Raw genomic sequence first — 21741 nt, forward strand, 5'->3', positions numbered from 1 at the left:
AATTATAAATGATGCATGGAGGAAACAAATTGTAGCTCACAAAATAACATACATTAACAGTACACATATAGAACAAAAAGTTGGGATTTTGTTTTTTACTCCCTCTTTTTTGTCCACATTTAGGCTTTCACTTAAATGGAATCGACTGTAATCTTTGTACTCAACAAATATCAAATAAAGTAAGAAAAAAATACAGAAAGTAAAATAAAAAAGGAAAAAACAGACGTTAAACAGTGAAGTGTATAGATGTTTTACCACATGATGAGCACCAACAAACACAACACACAAAGAGACAAGTATTAGGAAAATGGTTTAATATTGGAGACAGAAGCAAAAAACTGCATCACACAATAACATACGTTACAAAAATAAGTTTGACTGTTTCAACTACACAGTAATGCTCACAATGAGGACAGAAAAGTCAGAAAAAGTTTGATCTAAACAGCAAAAAAAGCAAACCCCTATTTTTTTAGTTTTAGTTATTACTAATACATTTATCCACTTAAAGTGACTGTGTACATCTAGCGCTAATTACCTTAGTGTGTAACTGCACAATACATAATAAAAAGTGAAACTTACCGCTTTCATTTTAGACATATTTGTTAACGTTAGATATAAGCAAATGAAAAAAAAGCAAGCCAAAGTTTTTTTTTTTTTTTTTTAAATGTTGAAAGCAAAACCATTCATTTTTTGCCAGTCAAAACAAACATAAAATCATTCATGGTAGGGCCCTCAAGAGTAAGCCACAACTTTTCCTTTTGTAATTTTAATCTCCAGTATAAAATGTTGCACTGGTACAAAATGCATAAGTACAATCAGTTAGTAGAAATAGGAAAGCCATTTTTTTGTCTTTTTTGGCTTAAATTCCATCACACAACAGAACCAAAATGCATCAATAAAACATAAACAATACTTAAAGGATCTTACATTTTCCACTAAAATTTCAGTAACTTTGGCTTTTCTCAGACAATACTCAAAAACTATTTGTAATTCGAAACAAAATGAGTAATTATTTAATCTACAAACGACAATTCTCACAGCACAAAAAAGAAACACAAATACATTTCTTTTGTATGATGTAAATCTAAAATGTTATGAAACTACACGTTTTTTTTCTTATTCGTATTTAGCACTTGAGATAATAAAACAGAACAGTAAATATGACTTCAGTTACATAAGCCAGAAAAAACTAGAATCTTGAGGTGAAAGAAAAGTTGAACTTATTAATCCTTTAAGCAATGTCACTTCAGTGCGTACCTATGTCAGTGCTGGATATGATTTTTCTTATACAGCAGGGCATTCAGTATGTCCCAAGAGCTTTCAGTTGTTTCTTTTTAAGTCTTTATACATGAACAACTTCCTGCTTGTTGATAGGATCAGTTCCCTGAATGGTCCCACTGTAAAAGGTGGTTATGCGATGAACACACAAAGAGAAATGACCGTCTTGAACATGAAAACAGGTTCTCTTAAAGTATTACTAAATGAGCTTTCTGTAACATTTAATTTTATATATCTTGCAATCGAAGCTCCATAATAATACTTATCAGCATAAGAGCTGGTATTCAACCAATAAATGTATTAATCTATGAGATATTTTGTAATGCAGCCAAATATGAGTTAATCTAAGTAACAAAAATATGTTTTTTTTTCTATTATATATATTTCTATACATATATTCCTAGAATGACATATAGATATAATTTAGTAATAGTCTTTTATCTCATACAAAAATAGCCCTCAAGTAAATCTGGTAGGACCCAGGATTAAAGTAGTAAACACTTACAAGAACCTATATAAAATCAATGTAACAAATATCATGGTACTTAGGGAATTGTACTATTATTATATTTCAATAACTGGAGAATAGCATTTGTTGTGGTTTGAAGATCAGGCACTGTAATAGTAATCAAATGCTATTATTTTTAAAGCAGAGCAATGGCAGTACAAAGAGGCCGCCATTCATGAATGTTAAAAATTGGACCAGTGAAAACTGGTTTAATTCAAGGAATAAAAAGAGAAAAAATGTTTTAATGACAGAGAATGGAGGACAATATCTACAAATATGGCACTTCATGATCCTACATAACTAATTATGTAAAATGAGCAGTCAATGCCCTTTATATTTCATTTAATCATAGCTAGAAAGCGGATTTTTTTTTTATGTTCTACAATAACTTATGTACGTGCTCTACAAACCATCAGTGTGCTTGTGTATACTTTATATACCCTGATTCTTTAGGACAGTATGCTTAAAAGGAATAGTAGTTCAACCATTCATCACCATAAAGACTTCCACAGACCATGAAGAAAGTACAGTTGTGACTTGTGAGGTTTGCTTTCACAGATTTGATGTGCAGAGTGGTTAAAAAAGTGGAACATGGGCACTTACTGTATACAATGTATTACCAAAAAACATCAAAGAGATATAACAAACAATAACAATTTCAAGCAACAAGACCACAGGATAGCAAGTTAACAAATTTTGTAATCTCTCTTTTTTTTTTTTAAATAGAAGGGATTTATACAAAACACATAATAAAATACCCATGTTATCAAATTACTTCGTACACGAAATACACTGAAGCTTTAGGCAGGAAGTACCTTTGGAATTTGGCACTGTATTTTCACTGATTTTTTTTCTTTCAAAGAAAAAAAACAGGTCACATTTTGCTGAACACAAACACATCTAAGTTTCCCCACAATAAAAAATAAGAACATCAATGCTTTACAAGCCAACACAAAACTTATTTTTCTGGAATAGTTTTTGTTTCACATGAAATTATAGCAAACAGACTTTAATATCTGAAAATTATTTTAGTTCAAGTAAACCAATTTTTGTTAAAATTATTAAACATAGAACACTGAAGACTCTTAAGACTTAATGAAGCCACAACTAAATTCATAGAAGCACCAACGTGACACAGTATACATTTACCTTCTTTTCTGTACATTTAAACAGTATAAAATATAGGTAATTTCATGTGCATTAAACCATGGATTGTCTAACTGTGAGTCAGTTCAGCAAAAGGTGACAGAACTAGGTAGCATTTGCCCCAAAACAGGGTAAATATTTTCTTATACTAATCTACAAAAAAGTGGTTCTATATATATAATTTAATGAGAAAGTGAGCCACCTAAAATGGCCTTATCAAAAAACTTTACACTGCCTGAAAAAATGTAAAAACTATTACAGAGCTCTAGAGACTTAAAATCAGACAGTTTTTCTCAAACTGTTTTGGAAGTTGTCTGCTTCATTTAGAAACCAACATTCTGAATTCCTGGACACATATTGCTTTAGGAAACAGTGACCAGACAGAATGCTAATCCCTGTATAATACTTTCAAGTCTGTTTATGTTATGAAACAAAAAAACAAAAAAAATTTTTTTGCCACAGGTTTTTTGTCTTTTTTTCCATAAATTTTCTTATAGTAAATTTCAGTCCTGCGTGAATGCTGCAACGCTGTTCACATTGACTTTTTTTGTTTTCCAGAATTCTTAGCTAGATGAGATCACATGCAAATTTCAGAAGTCAAACTAAGTCAGTTGAAGGATCAAATATGATGTGAGGTCAGAAAGACATCAGAAACAATGACGGGACGATGAAACTTTTTTTTTTAAATAGACGCCACAGGGACATGCTAGGCAAACGGTGAACTAACAGGCATGGAGATGTTCTAGGGAAAAAAAACAAGGAAGAGTATAAAGTTACACAGAATCTATGCAGCAGAAACAAATCACTTTTTTTGTCCATCAGTGTTGGTCTGCTCAGGAATGCATTAAAAATGCAGTTCTGCTCATTCCAGCACTGAAAACGTTACCAGTGTAGGAATAAAATTTAATGCAAATCTTGTTATTAAAGTCTATATGCATTCCAAAATTCACATTAATTCATAAATATATAGAGCATATATTTTACAAAAAGCACAATGAACAGCCCAAAGGAAACCATCCAGTTAGAATTAGTACAGATGGATTGCTTTGGGAAGGAAAGGAAGGGTTACAGAAGGAAAAAGGCGGCCATTTTGAACAAATGCCACACAACAGATAAGTCACAAGACAAACCTTTCACTACGTGATGGAAACAAAAATAACCAAACAAAACACAGAAAAGGAAGAGAGTGATTTGTGCATAATGGGTATTTTAGCTTAAAATTAAAGAAAAAAAATGGTATTTGTTTTACTCTAGAGCCTATTTTAAAAGGTATCTATCTAGCATTGAGAACTTCTCTTTAGATATCCAATACGTTAACAATAAATAACTCCCATTATTTCTGAGGCAGTAAAAATTTTTGTATAAAAATAGAAATGTTTCTTTTTTTTTACAAATAAAATTTACAGGCCTGTGGCTTCCTTTATTATTAAATTTATCTCTCAAGAAACATCAAGTATATTCACTCTAGTTTTTTTGTTTAAACCCTGTAGCTTTAGAAACAGTTCTCTAAGACGTTTTTTAAACACACATCTTTTCCAAACATATTCATAGTATAACTATAATAAATAACAGCATACATAAATTAATAATTCATTAATGGAATAAATAAATTAATAAATAAACAAAACATATCACCATATTAACACAAAGATAGACCAGTAATTACTGATCAATTTGTTTTTTTACTTTAAAAAATCTAAGATCTTCTAAAACAATTTGATGAAGTGGAAGGACTTGTTTTGTTTTTGCTTTTATGTGTGTGTGTAATTGTTTCTTAAATATGAAAACAAATTGAAATAAATAACAAATATGTGTAAATTGGAAATATTATCATACTAGGCCACCGCACTAGCTCCTTAACTGCTGGTGTCACTAATATACAACCAGGTCCTTAAAATTGCTAAATCGTGTTCAGTTTTGTTTTTTAGGTTTTTTTTGTTTTTTTTTTTGATGGCACCAGTGGTTGCAGAGTTTAATTGCACATTGTTTTGCTGCTATTTTAAATCTAAAGATGTATTACAAAAAATATAGGCAAAGGAAAAGTGAAACAGAACATTGTTACACAACTTGCTGGATTCTGGGTAAGAAAATATAGCCAGAGTAAATGGCAAGCGCGGAGGGCCACGGTAAATGGGAATGGAAGCGTTTAATGTAAAAATAATTGTCTCTCTTGGTGAGTGTTGGCAATGTTTTCCTCCTCAGCCCCAAGTGAAGAATAGGCTGGCTCATTGGACTTACCCTAAGAAAGCTAAAATAATAGCAGAAAGCTTCTTGGGTTAAGATCAGTAAGGTTTGCTGTCATTTTTGGAGCGTTTCAGCTGAACTTTCAAGCGTTTCATGCCGATCTGAAATCCGTTCATAGCCTGAATAGCAGCTTGGGCAGAAACAGGATTGTCATAGCTAACAAAGCCTGTGAATGACAAAACAAAACAAAGTACTTACAGAGGATACTGTTTAACAATAAAAACACAAAAAAAAAAAAACATTAAAAATCTAATCAAATTGGAATTAACTTAGATAGTCAAGCAAGTAAGGGCCATAGAAAATAATATTAAACACATATGAATATTTGCACTGTAGGTCTATTTAATTGGAACCCCAGCCAGCACTGAAAATGAATGAAATATTAAAATTTTACTCTAGATAAAGTTGGCCCAGTAATATGCTTTGCGATCCAGCTCACTGGGTTTGGTACACATTCTAAGATACACAATCACAGCCTTGCTATAAAATTCTTAATTAATCAAATAATTTAATAACCATTTATTGGAGCAAAGAATTTAATTTGAATCTTATGCTCCAAAACTAAAGTGAAATTTTTGCAAAAACAATTTTTTTACTCTCTAAGCAGAGTAAAAAGCCACAGAGGAAACTTTAACTATAGACAGCATATTTATCTAAAATGGAACATGATGAAAAACTAAAATTATTAAAAAAAATAGAGAAAACAGAGAGAAGGAGTGAATTTAAAACTAATATTAAATGTTTTCATATATATATATATATATTTATACATATTATTATATATGGTTTGGTTAAGAGGTAAGGGGGTAAGGTAAGTAGGGTAATAATGACTAATGTGCATTGGAGCAATATTTGTGTTTTGGAGTGATATTGTTTGGCTGATTTCTTTTGAAATACCAGGTTGATCCTAAGGGCATACTAGCTGCTATCCATCCACTTAGTAAAGGCCACTGCCTCATGGCTATCATGAAATGGGGATAGCAATTCATATGAATAGTGTATTGTGGCAATATTGTTTGTGGTATAGAGGCTTTTTAAATAAAAAAAAAAGTATGTTTAAAGAAACAGAAAAAGTCAGCAATTATCTGTTATTGGTTAGTCATGCCAATATGGTTTAGACCAATATGGCCAAAGTTTTAAACTAATACAGCTGGTAAACTTTCTTCATCCTGTCTTCAAATCAGACCAAGATCAGCAGCATCAGGTGACAATCGTTTTCACATATAATTTAGAGCATTATGTTTATAGGCATCAAAATATTTGTCATCAAAGTATTTATCATTGTGTTATAATATAAAATAACACATGTAGTGACTGTTGCCGAAAATGAGTGTGCTTAAATGTATGATTTTAAACCTGTACATTCAAAATAAACGCATCAAATTTCAGAAGCTTTTCACATCATTTTAAAATTTGATCTTGTAATAATTTGAAATTAGTTGATTGATCCATGTTGAAAAGAGCATTTATTGCCCCTCCCTATCCCCTATGTACAGACTTTTGAATTTACATTGCATTGTAGGACCTTGTATGATGGTAGTATAAGGTGTCTATTTTTAATTTTGTAGCACATATCACCACCTTCTTAATACAGATTTTTATTTCTCATCTATTTATACTTTTTAACAGCCAACAACAATGAGAATGACAAACAATACTCAACACGGAAATGTAAATTAAACATTACATTGACATGCATTAGGGCTTATCTGCATGGCTTTTTAAATTAGCTCCCACAGTATCAGAGAACATATAAGGTGATGATGATGCTTATCAATGTGTAAGTGATTTATAAAATGTAGTGTATCACCATCATTAGGTACTTTTGAAGTTGGAACAAATACTCTCATATTATTCTCATTGCTGTTTGTCACATAAAAAAATGGCCGAAATAACTAGCACATAGGATCAAACAGAAAATGACAAAGATTTACTAAAGCTACTGCATAAATGGTAACATAGGGTGAACACGTGGAGTCCACACTTTAAGTTATGTTTCCTTAGTCTTTGATCACAAGACAAGGGAGTAAAGTCACAATGAAGCATGTGACCAGGGTGACAGCATAAAAGATGCACACAAAGCTGCCTGGTAAGTGGTGTGCCTGCCTTTAGCACAAAGAGGGACGATTAGGTATTCTTGAAATGACACTCAGATAGTATGGTAACAGCATTTCCCAGAACAGAAAGTAATTAGTTTCATTTACTCACTACATCCACTTGTCAGCTTCTATTCATTTTCTTTTGTGAACTATTGTGTCTGTGCATAGCTCATTTTAAATAGTACAAAATTAAAAAAAAGGAACAGGCAATATATTGTCCTGCACCTAGAATAGAAAGCAAACTCATTACAGGTGCTAAAATGTCTGCTTTTTTGAACTATGTTTTTGAAATATACATTCTATTGGTAAACCACAGCAGGGGTGTCTAAAGGCTGTGTTTATTAAACAATGCCTAATAAATCTACTTTTTCTTAAAAACATGTAATGCTATAACAGGTGTGGTTTTTCTCTTTTTGCATCAAATGTACTATGTGTTTCTGGCCTTCCAGCTCAATCCCCAAATCCAACAATGGGCACCAGAAAATACAGGAAAGTCTGTGACATACTTCACCACGAATCCCATAATTTTCCCATAAAAGTTGCAATACACATATTTTTAAAGTTGAAAGACCTATAATAAATTTCTGATATAAAAAAAAGACTAACTTTAATATACAGCACTTCATAAGTCAGAAAGGGTCAGAATTCAGAACAAATCTTGTTTGTTTGAATGCTTTTGAATGCTTAACACAATAAATTCAGTCTAGTATTTTGAAAATGATTATGGTAAGAAAAAGTGAAAATCACAACATTTCAAATTTTGCGATTCTCTAAGTTTTTTTTATAGCCTCAATGTTTCATGCAAATTTATTTGATGTGTGGAATATTACACAATCCTGTAATTCAAACAATTGTGACTCGTAAACTGTATGATTAATTGCAGACTGGTCAAATCTGCATTATTGTATTTGGGAAACTAAAAACAATGTGTGATTTACTTCATTTGAAAATTACTATGCTGATCCCACGATATAAATCTTTAAAAGTTACAAGTTTGCAATTAAAAAAAATCTATAACTAGAAGTAGATGTTTATACCTAGCAGATGATTGTGTTGTTTTGCATTTTGTACCCAGTGATTACTATTATGGACTATTCTGTCCATAATGAAAAAGTAGAAAATTTACCAGGTTGAGTGAGAGTAAGTGTGTTGTCTTACATTCCCTTATATCATTTCAGCTGTCTAATTTTCTTCTTTATTGCAGGGAAATCAATGCACACATTCCCCACTGTGTACTAAAGCAGAACGAGCGTTAACGTGAATGGGATCATCATGAGAGGTGAGGCTGGTCACCATATAAAAATCAATTGGAAATAAAACTCTATACCTCAAAAATACTACAGTTTATGGCAACATTATTTTCTGTGTGAAATATGTTTCAACCACATTTGTTAGCACACCTACAATTTAAAAGTATGTTCTCCTTACAGAGGTACCCCTATAATCCTCAACCACAGGATACTACACAGTTATCTACAACTAGAAAAGAACCATGGGATGCTGTTATAAGGGATATAAGGGCAAATCTAAACTATATATGGCCCATTTGTACAATTATGTGTGCACTGCTGGGTACTTATGTCACAAAATAAGGAGTGACTTTTACTTTTTTTTTTTATTTTCAGCCAATAAAGCCAATGTTGTTTCTAATCTGGTTCGGATATACTGGCAATTATGTATGAAACTATAAAAAAAACATCATTCATGAATAAAGAATCAATGAAGAAGCCCTAGAAACACAGAAGGCAGAAACTAATTGGTTGTTTAAGGGAAACTAAACAGTTTGGATATCAATAATATTGTATGCTCATGTTATCATTATAAAATGATCACATTCATCCTGGATATGTGGTACTTTGTAAAATAAAATGTGTGTAGAAAGAAATTAGACTCTTACTTTCCTTTTCAGGGTCATTTGCTTTTTTCCCTAACCGCTATTCCAATCACTACTTACTGATGTTGAGTAAAGTTGTTAAGCAACATCTCATTTTCTTGTGCAGAAATGGCCACAGATTGTGAAACACCTTTAATTGGTTTCTAAACATCGCCTCAATAAATCCTAAAATTTTTATTTTGAGAACATTTAACTTTCATTAACTTTAAATTGCTTTAGTCCTCTCTTTTTTAGGATAGCCATTTTTTCCCATTATTATCACTAGTGTAAGATAAATACACCTAAAACCTGAAGCCTTTAAATGCTAATTGAAATGAACAGTAAGTATACTTCTTAATGTCTTTTCACTTACCAAAGCACTTGCTCAGATTGGTCTGTTTGTCAATAAAGACTTTAGCAGAGATAACATTTCCAAATGGCATGAACATCTGGAGAATGTCCTGGTCACCAAACTCTTGTGGTAGATGGTAAATGAAGAGATTTGCACCTTCTGGACCTTTAGATGAAAAATAAATATAATTTTACCTTAGTATACTCTTAAAGTTGTAACCCTCACTGATAATAAATAGAGTGTCCTATATTGTTCCATTTTTGGTAAATTTACCCCGAAAATGAGTTGTAAACCTTATCCTTAAAACAATTTTTGGAGCTAAAATAAGTTTCCTTTCCGATTATGGTCCACAATCTATGTTGGGACCTGCATTGAGTAGGAAAACTAACCAACATTTTTGGCTAAATAGATGCTAGGTGCAAAATAAAGTGAGCAAAGTCTTACAGTTATCTATGTGGAATTAGTGTCTTCAGGTCCAACATGTCCCCAGCAATCCAATCAACAATAAGTTTAGGTTTTGCTGGTCATGAAGGACTTCTGTGTACAAGATGGTTTAAACCAAAATAGCTTTAAAGCATACAGCTAAATGACAGTAGCTGGTCAGAGAAGAAGCCATTATTCACAAGCAAAATCTCCACCTGTTTGTAGCTTAGATAATAATGCTACACTAAACTTCCAAGCAGTATTGTTATTCCTATGTGAGGTCTGCCTTGCTGGACATTAGAACACCTCTCCCACTTTATTTATGGTAAAGAATATAACAATTTAAGAATATAGGTTATTGCAAGTGAATAGGAAAAATAATAAAAATATGATAGGAGATTTCCTGGGCTGTGTTCACTAATTTCATTGACCATGTTGTCCACATCCTAAATTAACTATAATAAAATCACTTTTCCCAAGTAGTTAGTAAATCAATTCAACCCTGTGTGAATCAATTTACCCTAATCAAATTAACAAGACTGTTCATAAATATTGGTGATTATTTCTTGATGATCTAATAAAAACGAGAATTTAGATTGCTGCATTATGTACAGAATTCCACAGTCAACACTATGAACAAATATTTTATTTACAGATGATGTTGATTTTAATAATATAGGTTGATGATAATGGCCATATGATCATTTGTTATAGGTTCCAGGATACTATTGGATCTTAAAACCTGCAGAAACTCTACTAGACCCACAGAAGCAGTCACTACTGACATATATAATTTCAGATAACTGGTGACATACAAAATGTGCCACTCCATACAGAAGTGGAAGTGTGCTATAATTAGATCTCTACAGAACAGTATCCCATATGGCAAACTTAGAAATAAAGTATTGAATTACCTAAGTATATTATCTAACTATTTTAGGATAGGAGAAAAATGTCTTGCCCCATATGTAAGATTATGGCATTTACTGATAAAAATAGAACATCTAAAATTGATTCTATAATTTATTCTATAATTATGTACACTAATTTAAAATGCCCTTATGATCAATTTAAAGTTTATTTAAAGAACATAATTCACTTTATAAATATACAACTATACTCAGCTATACGGTTTAATAATTGAAGCCTATTGGAAAGGAGGGGCTTTTAATTTTGCCTGGATCAACAGACTGTCACATAAATATGTGAATACTGAATATCCTTGTCACTGATGCTCAGATCTCAAGTTCAAACTCAGAAATTGTCTTTTTAAATTCTTGAAGGCTGTTATTAAAGGTTTGACTCTAATAAAACAGATAGGTAAACCTCTGATGTGATATTATAGGATGTGTACTGCACTCAAGCGCAGGATGAATGGGAGCCCATTGGTTATTTGAAGATTTTACACTCTTTCTGATGGTATTTAAATAATCATCAAATTCTACAGGAATAAAAAATTAACTGGTAAATGATATTAGAACCCCCAGTTTCATTGAAGTCCGTCTAATTATAGTAACATATATTATTGCATCCTGTGGTTACGACATTACTGTCCTTGTACTATTAGTGTAAAAAATCTTATTTTATGCTACCTTTATTTCTAATGTAAAGAGTATTAATCCTATATTATCTTGTATAAATACCCCCATAAACAGACGTGCATATAATCACACAGATACTCTAACACAAATGACAGACATTAGCTGAGCCCTAAAAGAAAATACTAAAAAGTGTCTATTTATTGGAGGACAAGGACTTGTAGAGCTCTAGTGAATACATTTTGCAATGAATTGAAAAATTCTGTTTGGGTGGCTTTTTACTGATATGACTACATTCTTAACATGTATAATGCATCTTATGAACTGATGTAATTACAAGAGCAGAAACAAAGCAATATTTTAGATGTTTACATGATAGAATAATGCTGCAGGAGAATCGGATGAAATGTTCAAACTAGGGAATTAATAATTCCTACAGTCTCTAATGTGTTAATAGTTGTCATATCACCAATTTAAAAATGACAGGAATGGTGAAAACACTGCAGGAAACTTTTATCTCAAGTGATCTCACAAGGGATAAGGCTGCAGAATAAGGCCCCCATTCCAAATGTGATCTTTTATAATGTGTTTCCACTTGCACATTAGAGTTTGAAAAATTGCGCTCTTTCAGCCAAGATTGAAGTCTGCAAAACATATTGGGCGTAGGTAATGTCATTTTCAGGTTGGCCTATTCCACTGAATGGACTGTGCGGTGACTCCAAATGTACAATAAGTTCTTATTACATAACAAGGACCCATAAATATGACAGCGTCATCTTTCTTGGGAGATGTGGATTAAAAATAAATCTAATGAAACCTCAGTCATCTTTGAAGCCATCGATCATATATCTCCCTATACTGCATTCTTTTAAATCACACTTTGGATAAAGCCATATACAATGTTAAATTCTTTAGACTTACCTTCCTTCTGACTGCCCGCAGCACTCTGCTGCTGTAGCAAACTTTGACTGTAAAGTGTTGGCAGTGCCGCAGCGGCATACTGCTGAATTCCTGAGTAAGCCTGGGTAAGGGCATCCATTGTACCGGCTGTACCATTCGTCAAGCCTGTTGCGCCAAGTCCTCCATTCAGAGCAGCCATACCTGAGAGCATTTGAGCAACTTTACAAAAAACCCAACAATGGAGAAAAGAAATTGCACTTGTTCATTAGTGCTCTCTAAAAATATTGAGCAATACCATTTACACCAAAAATGATTGCACTGCATGCAATAAAAATGATGACCACACCAAGAAGTAGGTACTGATACAAAAAGACTTTAAAACAATGGTGGGTGCTAATAATTAAATGCATGCATCTATTTACAAACCAGGTGGTGCAACTTGACTACATTCAACATTTTTTTTGTCTTTAACAGAGCCATGCAAGTACACTAATATACAGAACAAAAACTATGAACAAAAACAGCATATCAAATATATATCCCACAGTTTCATGCCATCAGTGAGGGGTAATCTCCCCTAATATGAGTTGACAGCATTTCTAAGTCTTCCTTAAAACCAATATTAAAGAAAGCAGGAAATCATGATATAAAAAACTGGGGTTTTAAATTGTGGTATTTAAGTATAAAACTATATCTGAAGGTAATCTGAAGGTCTCCAGTGAAAATCAGTATTCGTTTTCCTTTTGGATAAAGCTGGGTAGGGTTAAAACCGCTTTGCTATTTTTTCTGTTCTTTTTTGTACCATCTATTTTCCCTTACAACCTGTTCTGCAGATTATTTTATTTCCAGTGACAGAAATGATCAGAACAGTTAGGGAGGAATTCTCCCTATTAGGTATGCAAACAGCAATTAAAACCTAACCCCAACCTAATCCAACCCCTAACCACTCAAATTTTTAGCTTCATTGCCATCTTGGACACCCCTGTCCATAGGCTGACAACACAGCAAATGTATTTTTTGCTGTCGTTGTTACGATAGTTACACAGTTACAATATAAAAAAATCAATGGAAAATGCCATCCACCACAGCACTAAATACTCACTGTTTACGGTACCTGCTAGTGCATTAATATTATTTAATCCCACTGTGGCTCCAGCCAAACCCTGTAGAGTGCCGAGAGAGGTCAAAGAGTTCATGGCAGCTCCAGCAGAGGAATTAGCAGTTGATCCAGCCACTAGAATTAAAAATCAAAAGGTCAGTGGAAAACAACAAACAATAAAAAAAAAACAAATATACAGGTTTAATAAACCCTATCAAAGCAAAATAAAATTCCTGGCCATAGCATGTTATCTTGTTTTTTTTTTGCAAGGAAAATAATAGGAGATGACACTTGATTGGATTCCATGGACAAAAGCTCCATATTTGCCTAACTCTTTTTGTAAACTTTTTTTTTTGTAAAATATTCACCATGTTAAACATCATGTCTGCATATAATAAGCCTTCAGAAAAACTGTTACTGTTATAATGGGAATTTATCACCATTATCGCTTAAATGATTTGAACTTGTGAACACAGACAACTTTAAAGACTTTTGTCAGTAGCTTCACTTCTGCCCTGGTCCTCTGAATATGACCAGCAAAGTATAAGCCATCCTCAAGGTATGATCCAGGCTGTTGGCACCCTCTGTACTCCTTTCTGCTAAATTAAATTACAATGCAAAACATCATGTACATAATTTCATATAATAGGTTCAAATCTCTTTAGTGTTACCTGTAGTATTACCTGTAGTAAGTTTCCTACGTTTCTGGACAAAAGCTGTTCAGCATTAAAAAGTATCCATAATGTATTATTTTCAGACTTACAGCCTTGAATGTGTTAACCAGCCAACTGGCAGAAGTACTAATCTGGGCCAAGATTCATTGTACAAAACACATTGTACAAGAAATCAAACCCACAAAACATTTGAACAAACTAAAATGAGAATGTGTGAAAGAGAGGTGCTAGCACAGCAGAAAAATGTAATATCATAATAAAGCATAGCTCCCTTCTGACAACGTGAAACCAGAGGTACCGTTCACAGAGAATATGAAGCTAGAGCCAGGCACTTGTTTCATCTTCCAGTTCTTATCATTGTCTTGCCCTTCAAGCACTATAAAAGGCAGACTTTAATAGAGCTACCTCTATCTATTCGGAAAGCAGATTTTCCCTTGCTCCTGGGTCTTCTTATAGCAGCGTAACAACTTATTTTAAAATTTCAAACCTTTAACTAAAATATTAAGAGAAAGGAACATTTTCTACCTATTATTTCTTGATATGGTTGGGAAATAATTTTATCTATTGGACTTTCTATAATAATTTGTAATACTAAATTAATCCGTATAATTCATTAATGTTGGAACAAGCATAAAGAGTCAAAACTGATCAGTTATACAGTATATAGCTAGACAATGGTTTATTAAAGTGACCTATTTCTTTTTAAGAAAGGGGCTTTTAATAATGTTATGTGATGGGATTCTTGACCTCAGACCCCTAGGTGTAGCTTTGGATAAGTGGTACAGCTGGCTCGACCACTTCTTCAGGCTGTAAACACATTTTTCGGGTTAACCACTGCACAAAACATAAAGCCTGTACCCAATCACGTTGTCATGCTTTTTTGCTGAAAATAGTTTGAACAGATATTTTGTATTACATGCAGTATTTCTCCCAATGAATTATTTAGTTATCAGCCTACTGACCCTTGCACCAATGTAGGTATATGTAGAGGATGGTTCACTTGATGACAACAGCACTAATAAAAAGTATTTTGTAAAAAAGCCACTTCTAGGAATAGTAGGAACCTACACAAATCTTAATATTCAATGTAGAAATAAATCTCTGCCCCAAGCAACTAAAGTAAAGTAAACGGGAAAGCAAAATAGGTAAAAAAAAGTATTATTTCTTTACCATTTGATTCTAAATGTATGAAAGCAATACAATAGAATGTTAAGCAGAACTCCACACAAAAAAACAAAAATAAAAACCTTATTAAAACAATAAAAATAATGCTTGAGGCAATATTTATTTTTAATCCAGAGATTTCCTTCTTAGTATTTCTCTTTGGCCCTGATTTATTAAAGTTCTCCAGGGCTAGACAGAATACACTTTCAACAGTGAAGCTGGGTAATCCAACAAACATGGAATGGATTTCCTTGTTAGCAAATGTTTTGAATTCTGGACCAGATCCATTCCAGGTTTGCTAGATCACCCAGCTTCACTGATGAAAGTGTATCCTCTCCAGCCTTGGAGAACTTTAACAAATCAGGGCCATTATCTCTAAACTCTGGTCATACTGGACCCACCCCAGCCTGTGTCCAGACCACTTGAATTTCCAAAAACGCATCCAATTATGTATTATTTATGAAAGAGCTGCAGTAAATTGTTAATTTTATTTTTATTTTGTGTTCAGCATTAATGTGTGTCTACGCTCCTGAAAATCCTATACAGATTATCAGTAATGCTATACTAAGTGATGTCACTAGGGATCATTTACCGAACTGAAATCCTGATAATTTAGGATTCAGAACTCAATTACTCGGTGAACTGGAACACCCCTCCATCCACACTCTGGAGCATAGGTACATTTTGCATACTCACTCTTTGTGATCGCATAGATGATATGTTCTTATTTCTAACTGTCAAAAAGATTTGTTACCTAGTCTTTGTCACATATGTTGTAGATTCCATACATTTTAACATTTATATATGTCAAGGAAGTGCCAAAAATATTTTTACTATGTACTAAGTGATCTAAGTACTAAGTGGATATACAGTCATTCCTAAATTACCCCCAAAGGGACCCCTAAAATTTCTGTTAAGTGTTGGAAACACCTGCTAAAACCAAATATTTAAGGATCAGTGGGAAATATGCTACCCATATTAGTGGTCAGTGGGAATACCCACCCTACAGAAGTTCTCAGAACCAGAAAAAAGCAGGTAGAAAAAAAGATCATCAGTGCCATGCTGTTAGCTCTGACAAGTGGTGTTTGATCCAGATTTATGCAGACACCATTGGATGGGAGTTAAATCAGCCACAACTCAAGGAACCTCAAGATACCCTTGAAAGAAGCCTGCATGGTGTGCCTCAAGGTAAACAAAGTACAGAATGTGAAAAAGGCAAGCACACTGCATAATAAAACAAATACTGCAGCCAACCAAGTGCATGTAAAGGAAACAAATACAGGTATTGTATGGTAAAAATAATTAAAGAAGCCCAGGGAAACAAACTTTTTAATAGTGTTCTGCAGCATTCACAAGAGAACACAAAGAATCAGTGGCAAGATGATACATCGTAAACTACTAGGGAGACATTAGTTCATTGAAATTAAACCTAGATCTCAGGGCACAAGGTAATGTGATGCAAGTTGATGTAAGATGTAAATGTAGCAGTTTATTTGCCCTATTCTCCTATAAAATCTACACACAGTAGTACAATATTAGCGTTATAAGCTTGTGCCAGGTGGAATCCTAAAGCATGAACAAAAATGCATATAAAAGGCCAGAAAATTAACCTGTTATCAAAATAGAGACAAAAAAATTAAAGTATTCTACAGCAAAAAAGCATTTGAACGTCCACAGTTCATAGAAAGAAATGATTTGGTGAGAGATGATACAAAATAGCAATACCCCAATGCAGAATAAAGATGCAATAAATCCAACCATTAATGAAAGAAACACAGTAAGTAATGCTATTATGACACTAGTTATGAATCCGTAGATTGCTGCTAAATATGACAATAAGGGACAGCAAAACTGTGTGTTGGGGTGACTGCTTTCTAAAAAGAAATGAAATGTACATGAACACCAGCAGTAGGCTAAATATTCCACTCCAGCTATAGTGGAATTTAACTACACACACATCTGTTAAATTCTGTAATAGCTCCATGTACTCAAAAAGTAACACAAGTCACTTTATGAAACCATACTGGATTTGGTTTAATGAAAAAATATATAATTTTGTCATAGTGACACAAATGGCAGGGAAATCAATAGTATCTTTCCACAAGAATAAGAAGCATGGAATACTGGAGAGGAGAAATAAAGAACTAATCTGCTGTGAGGCATTCAATAAAGAAAACCCATTTATTCTTATGTTGGCACAGATGTGGTGTTGTCTACTGCTGAGCAACCTACATATGTCAGTATAGTCAAAGAGGCTTCTGGGCTATGTACTAGTGAACTGTAATGACAATCCAACAGCGGCTTATCTCCGCATGTCTTTATTTGATATTTATTGTGTTCCCTGTCCCACTGACAGTCCCCGATTGGACAATGGAAGAACTTTTAAATTGCATTTCTTCAGTTGCTCCCAAGATACTAGCTAACACGTAAATAACCATATTGAAATTTGCCTACTATGAAATGCTTAGCCTCCTAGCATATTTCAATAAAACCACAGTGGGCCTTTCTTGTGTTCTATTTTTTTTTTTAAAGCATTGCCACAAAGGATCACAGTATTTATTCATTTAACCAATGTCTATGTTAATATTGCTGGTGTAATAAAAAAGTAATGAAATATTTGTTTTACTAATGTCTTATGTCATGCAGAGCAACATTATAATGTGACCATTAAATCAATGTTACTTATCATGTACTGTATTAGAATTGTCCCTGCATGCAAATGTGATGCAGGGTTGTAAAGTAAATGGCCAGACATAATTAATGTCGACAGCAGTAAGACATGTCGACACTGAAGACAAGAATATATACAGCTCACAACAATAGTCATATTAGTTATGTACAGGGTATAAGGAATGATGCATGTCCTGCAACCCGTTGTTATTAATACTTTCCAAAAAGCCAAGGTTTATTTTTATTATTTTATTTTATAAATATATTTATAATATTTTTTATATTTATTAATTTGCATAGTTTTTGGTGTAAATGCACATCTGACATATAATATACATGTAATGTGTGAAGAAGAGACTTAAAGTCTGTGTTGCCTACTGGGTCATTGACAGTCTACCAGAGGGGATTGGTACCTGTAACTATCACTTTTGCCATACAGTTCAGGTTGCTAAAGGAAAGGATAGCAGAACTTGTGGTAGGATCAACAGGTAATAAAATCTATATTGCAGGAAGAACTCCAAAAACTGTTGTGTATTGCTATTGGCAGACTATATCACCTATGTCATTTTAACTTTTGTCTATGGTTTGGGACTTGGGAAATAGTGGTGGGAATCTGTAAAGGTAAAAAAAGAAGTATGGAATTGTGGGAATAACATGATGGAATTTGGAGAGAGAACAAGTATCATTAGAACAAAGTAGGTTAATGGGACTGAGTGCTGTAAAAAGCATTGCCTGAGGGTTCTCTTTCAGATACCAAGAGAAAAATATTAACTTATACCTGAAACAAAAATGAAAAGAAAGAGCTGGGCCTTCTTACTACACAGGGCTCTTACAGACACATAAGTATCATATAACACTTGATTGTCTAAATGGAGCTCCTGGACACCAATACAATACCAGGAAACATTTCAGTAATGCAATGGAGTTGTGATAACACAGAGTAATATAGCTGTAACATACATCAGAAGAAAGTAAATTGACTGTCTGTCTTTCATGCCTACTAAAGACATGTGCCGCAAAATGTATTTGGCTACTAAAGGTTACATAAATTCTTTTCAAATATCCTGGGCCAGTTCTTAAAAAGTCAGGGGGGGAAAGCAAATTAAGATAAATCCAAAAAAAAAAAAACAGTATTCACTGTAATTGTAACTGAATGCAGGAAGATAAGGAAAGGAAGAGAGCAAATTTATGTTCTGCTCCAAAGCATTAGTTGCTACATGTCTTTTCTTTGTTCCTCCTTCAAGTGTCAATCATTAAATGTTTCCACTTCCTGCTGGAACCTTACCAGTGCAAGACTACTTTTTGCTTTCATAACACTTGAACCATCAAAGCACCACCCCACACACGTGGTTATGTACACTTTAAGATCTGTAGGAACATGGAAAGTTGCATTTGTCAAATATGCCGTATCTAGGCCATGAGCTTGTTGTAGGCCAAGAAATTCTTTATGCATGTTACTATTGTATACATAATGCAGAAAAAAGGTTTATTTTAGAAATGTCCTTTAACTCCCTAACTTTAATTGAAAACACCTCTGCAGCTGAAACTTTGACGTCATACTAGTCATGCCATAATTTCAGGGTGTTGATCTTGAATGCTGTATTGTGCATAGCTAGCATTTCTTGCAGCATCTGATCAATTTTGCAATAAGATTGTAAAATTTTCACTGGTTTAGGATAGATCATCTTCTCTGTGTCCTCTTTGTGCAGTACATTGCAGTTAACCCCTAATAGTCACATCCACTATCAGCCTGCATCCAATTCAGTCTTTGACACTATCAGCCTGTATCCAGCCAGGTTTTTGCTACTAACAGCCTGGATCCAGCTGTGTCATTTGCTGCATCAGCCTGCTTCCAGCCAAGTGTTTGCCAGCATCAGTCTGTGTTTAGCCAATTATTTGTCTGCATAAGCCTGCCTCCAGCCAAGTCTTTCCCACTATCAGTCTGTGTCCAGCAGCGTTGGATTTGTACTTTTTTCTCCCCTAGGTCAGCTAGCTTGTAATCAAGAGACAAGTATGAGGGATGGACATGATAGTGAAAGGTCATCGGTTGGAGCCATAATGATTGTGGGCAGAACAGCCCTATGATAATCAATTTTAAGTATTATAATGATAATACTACAGCCACATAACCAGCACAAAAGCCACCACCAGTAGCCTTGGCATCCAAGAACTAGGTGGCCTTGTGAGAGATCCAGTCCTGGTGTCCATCCAAGTTTTTGGATGTCTTCTCACTGACAGACTGTATAAAGTCATTACTTCACCAGTGCCCACTCCCCAAGTTTGTATACAAAGTTTATTTTGTATTTTGAGTAATATAAAAAATGTTTCTTTTTGCTTGTATAAAAACTAAAACCTTTTGGTGCAATGTGTGTGAGTACAAGCAGTACCTAATATACTATTAAAAGTCACAAACACTATTAAAACATGTCAGTTAAACGACGCTCAATATGCAGTAGCCACACACATATTTGCCATTATCCTGATATTGCACCTGAATAATGTGCACTCTATCTTATGTGCCTATTTTTTGCCCCCTAAATTTTTTGACCTGGAACTGATACTGGTTTACATAATAACTGAATGGCATACTAACTCAGAAGGCCTGTCTTAGAGAGATATGTTAGATACTGCATTCCCACCAGCAACAACTCAAGCAGTGAATTTCTTAAAGAATAAAACTCCCAAAAGAATTCCAATTTTCTAAGTGGACATTGGGTTCAAAAATAATTCACACATCCATTACTGAAACCTAGTACTTTTAACCAGATATGTTATACGTTATTGAATTCCACTGCTAGTCTGTAGAGTAAAACATACCGAATAATAAGCCTACAGTAAACCAGCAAAGCTATGTAACTAAGCTAAGTGATGTGTTGCCTTTCAGAGGATGAAATGTTTTGTCCTGTTAAATATGATCTGCTGTTGTGAAACAAGTGTTCTCAGAGGAAACCTTTAAATTGGAGCCTTCTATGCTGTGTTATATTATTTAACAAAACAATAACACTTTCACCATATGCAATGAGCTCAGTTGTTTTGTTTCCCAGGCACAAGGGAAGGCAATGAAATAGCTATGATTTACTATATGGAAATTGCTGCTACATTAATGCTTAAATCAATGGCATGATATGAATACACATAAAAGAAAAGGAATATTAAAATGATGACTGAGGTATCATCATTGCCAGATAATCACAACCCCCGAGTATTGGAAATGCCAAGTGCCCCCTATCCTGGGGGATCTCATTATTTTTGTGTAGCCACACCTCTTCATTTCAATGCATCCCTATAAGGAGATTGCATCCTTTGCTGAGAAAGCAGAGAACAGTGCATGATTGAAGAGTTGGGGCTTGGAGAGAATGAAGCAGCATTTTACAATGCTTGGGATACATTCTGATGAGGAGATAAATGTGACCAACATAAATAAGAGAAATATCAAGCATATGACAGACTACCTTCTTTGTGCCAATGCATACCTGGATAGTTTTTGTGTAACAGAAATCATGATCCATTTTATGCAGTACCACCAAATGTTTTATTCAAATAACAAACCTAAAATTCCTATCATAGCAAAGAAGTCCTTGGTAAAAAAAAAGTATTGTCTTCATAATCATACATGTGGTTTAATTGAGAAAGAGCAAATATTGTTAACTTTTTGTTTAATATTGACATGTCAAACGGTTATTGCATTATACTTAATTCTGCAGGGCCAGGCAACATTTATAATCAATTCCTTGGCTTCAGGGACAGATCCAACTAGAGAAACATATGTTGTA

The 21741-nt window shown here is 33.7% G+C and overlaps 1 protein-coding gene across 24 annotated transcripts in view; it reads right to left on the bottom strand.

Moving 5' to 3' along the window:
- Nucleotides 1–299: 299 nt before the first annotated feature.
- Nucleotides 300–21741, bottom strand: part of CELF2 (CUGBP Elav-like family member 2) — a 320093-nt gene continuing 298651 nt past the window's right edge. For 9 of the 24 annotated variants that reach the window (XM_072401813.1, XM_072401799.1, XM_072401810.1 and 6 more), the window contains 4 exons: nucleotides 13464–13595; nucleotides 12383–12580; nucleotides 9522–9665; nucleotides 300–5342 (listed from right to left, as the gene is read on the bottom strand). In XM_072401813.1, coding sequence (XP_072257914.1) covers nucleotides 5215–5342; nucleotides 9522–9665; nucleotides 12383–12580; nucleotides 13464–13595 — 602 coding nt within the window. In that variant the 3' untranslated portion in view covers nucleotides 300–5214. The remainder of the gene's footprint in view (nucleotides 5343–9521; nucleotides 9666–12382; nucleotides 12581–13463; nucleotides 13596–21741) is intronic. The other 15 variants (XM_072401817.1, XM_072401802.1, XM_072401812.1 and 12 more) reach the window with 6 other exon arrangements.

This window comes from Pyxicephalus adspersus, chromosome 2 (genome assembly GCF_032062135.1).
Source record: "Pyxicephalus adspersus chromosome 2, UCB_Pads_2.0, whole genome shotgun sequence".
NCBI lineage: Eukaryota > Metazoa > Chordata > Amphibia > Anura > Pyxicephalidae > Pyxicephalus > Pyxicephalus adspersus.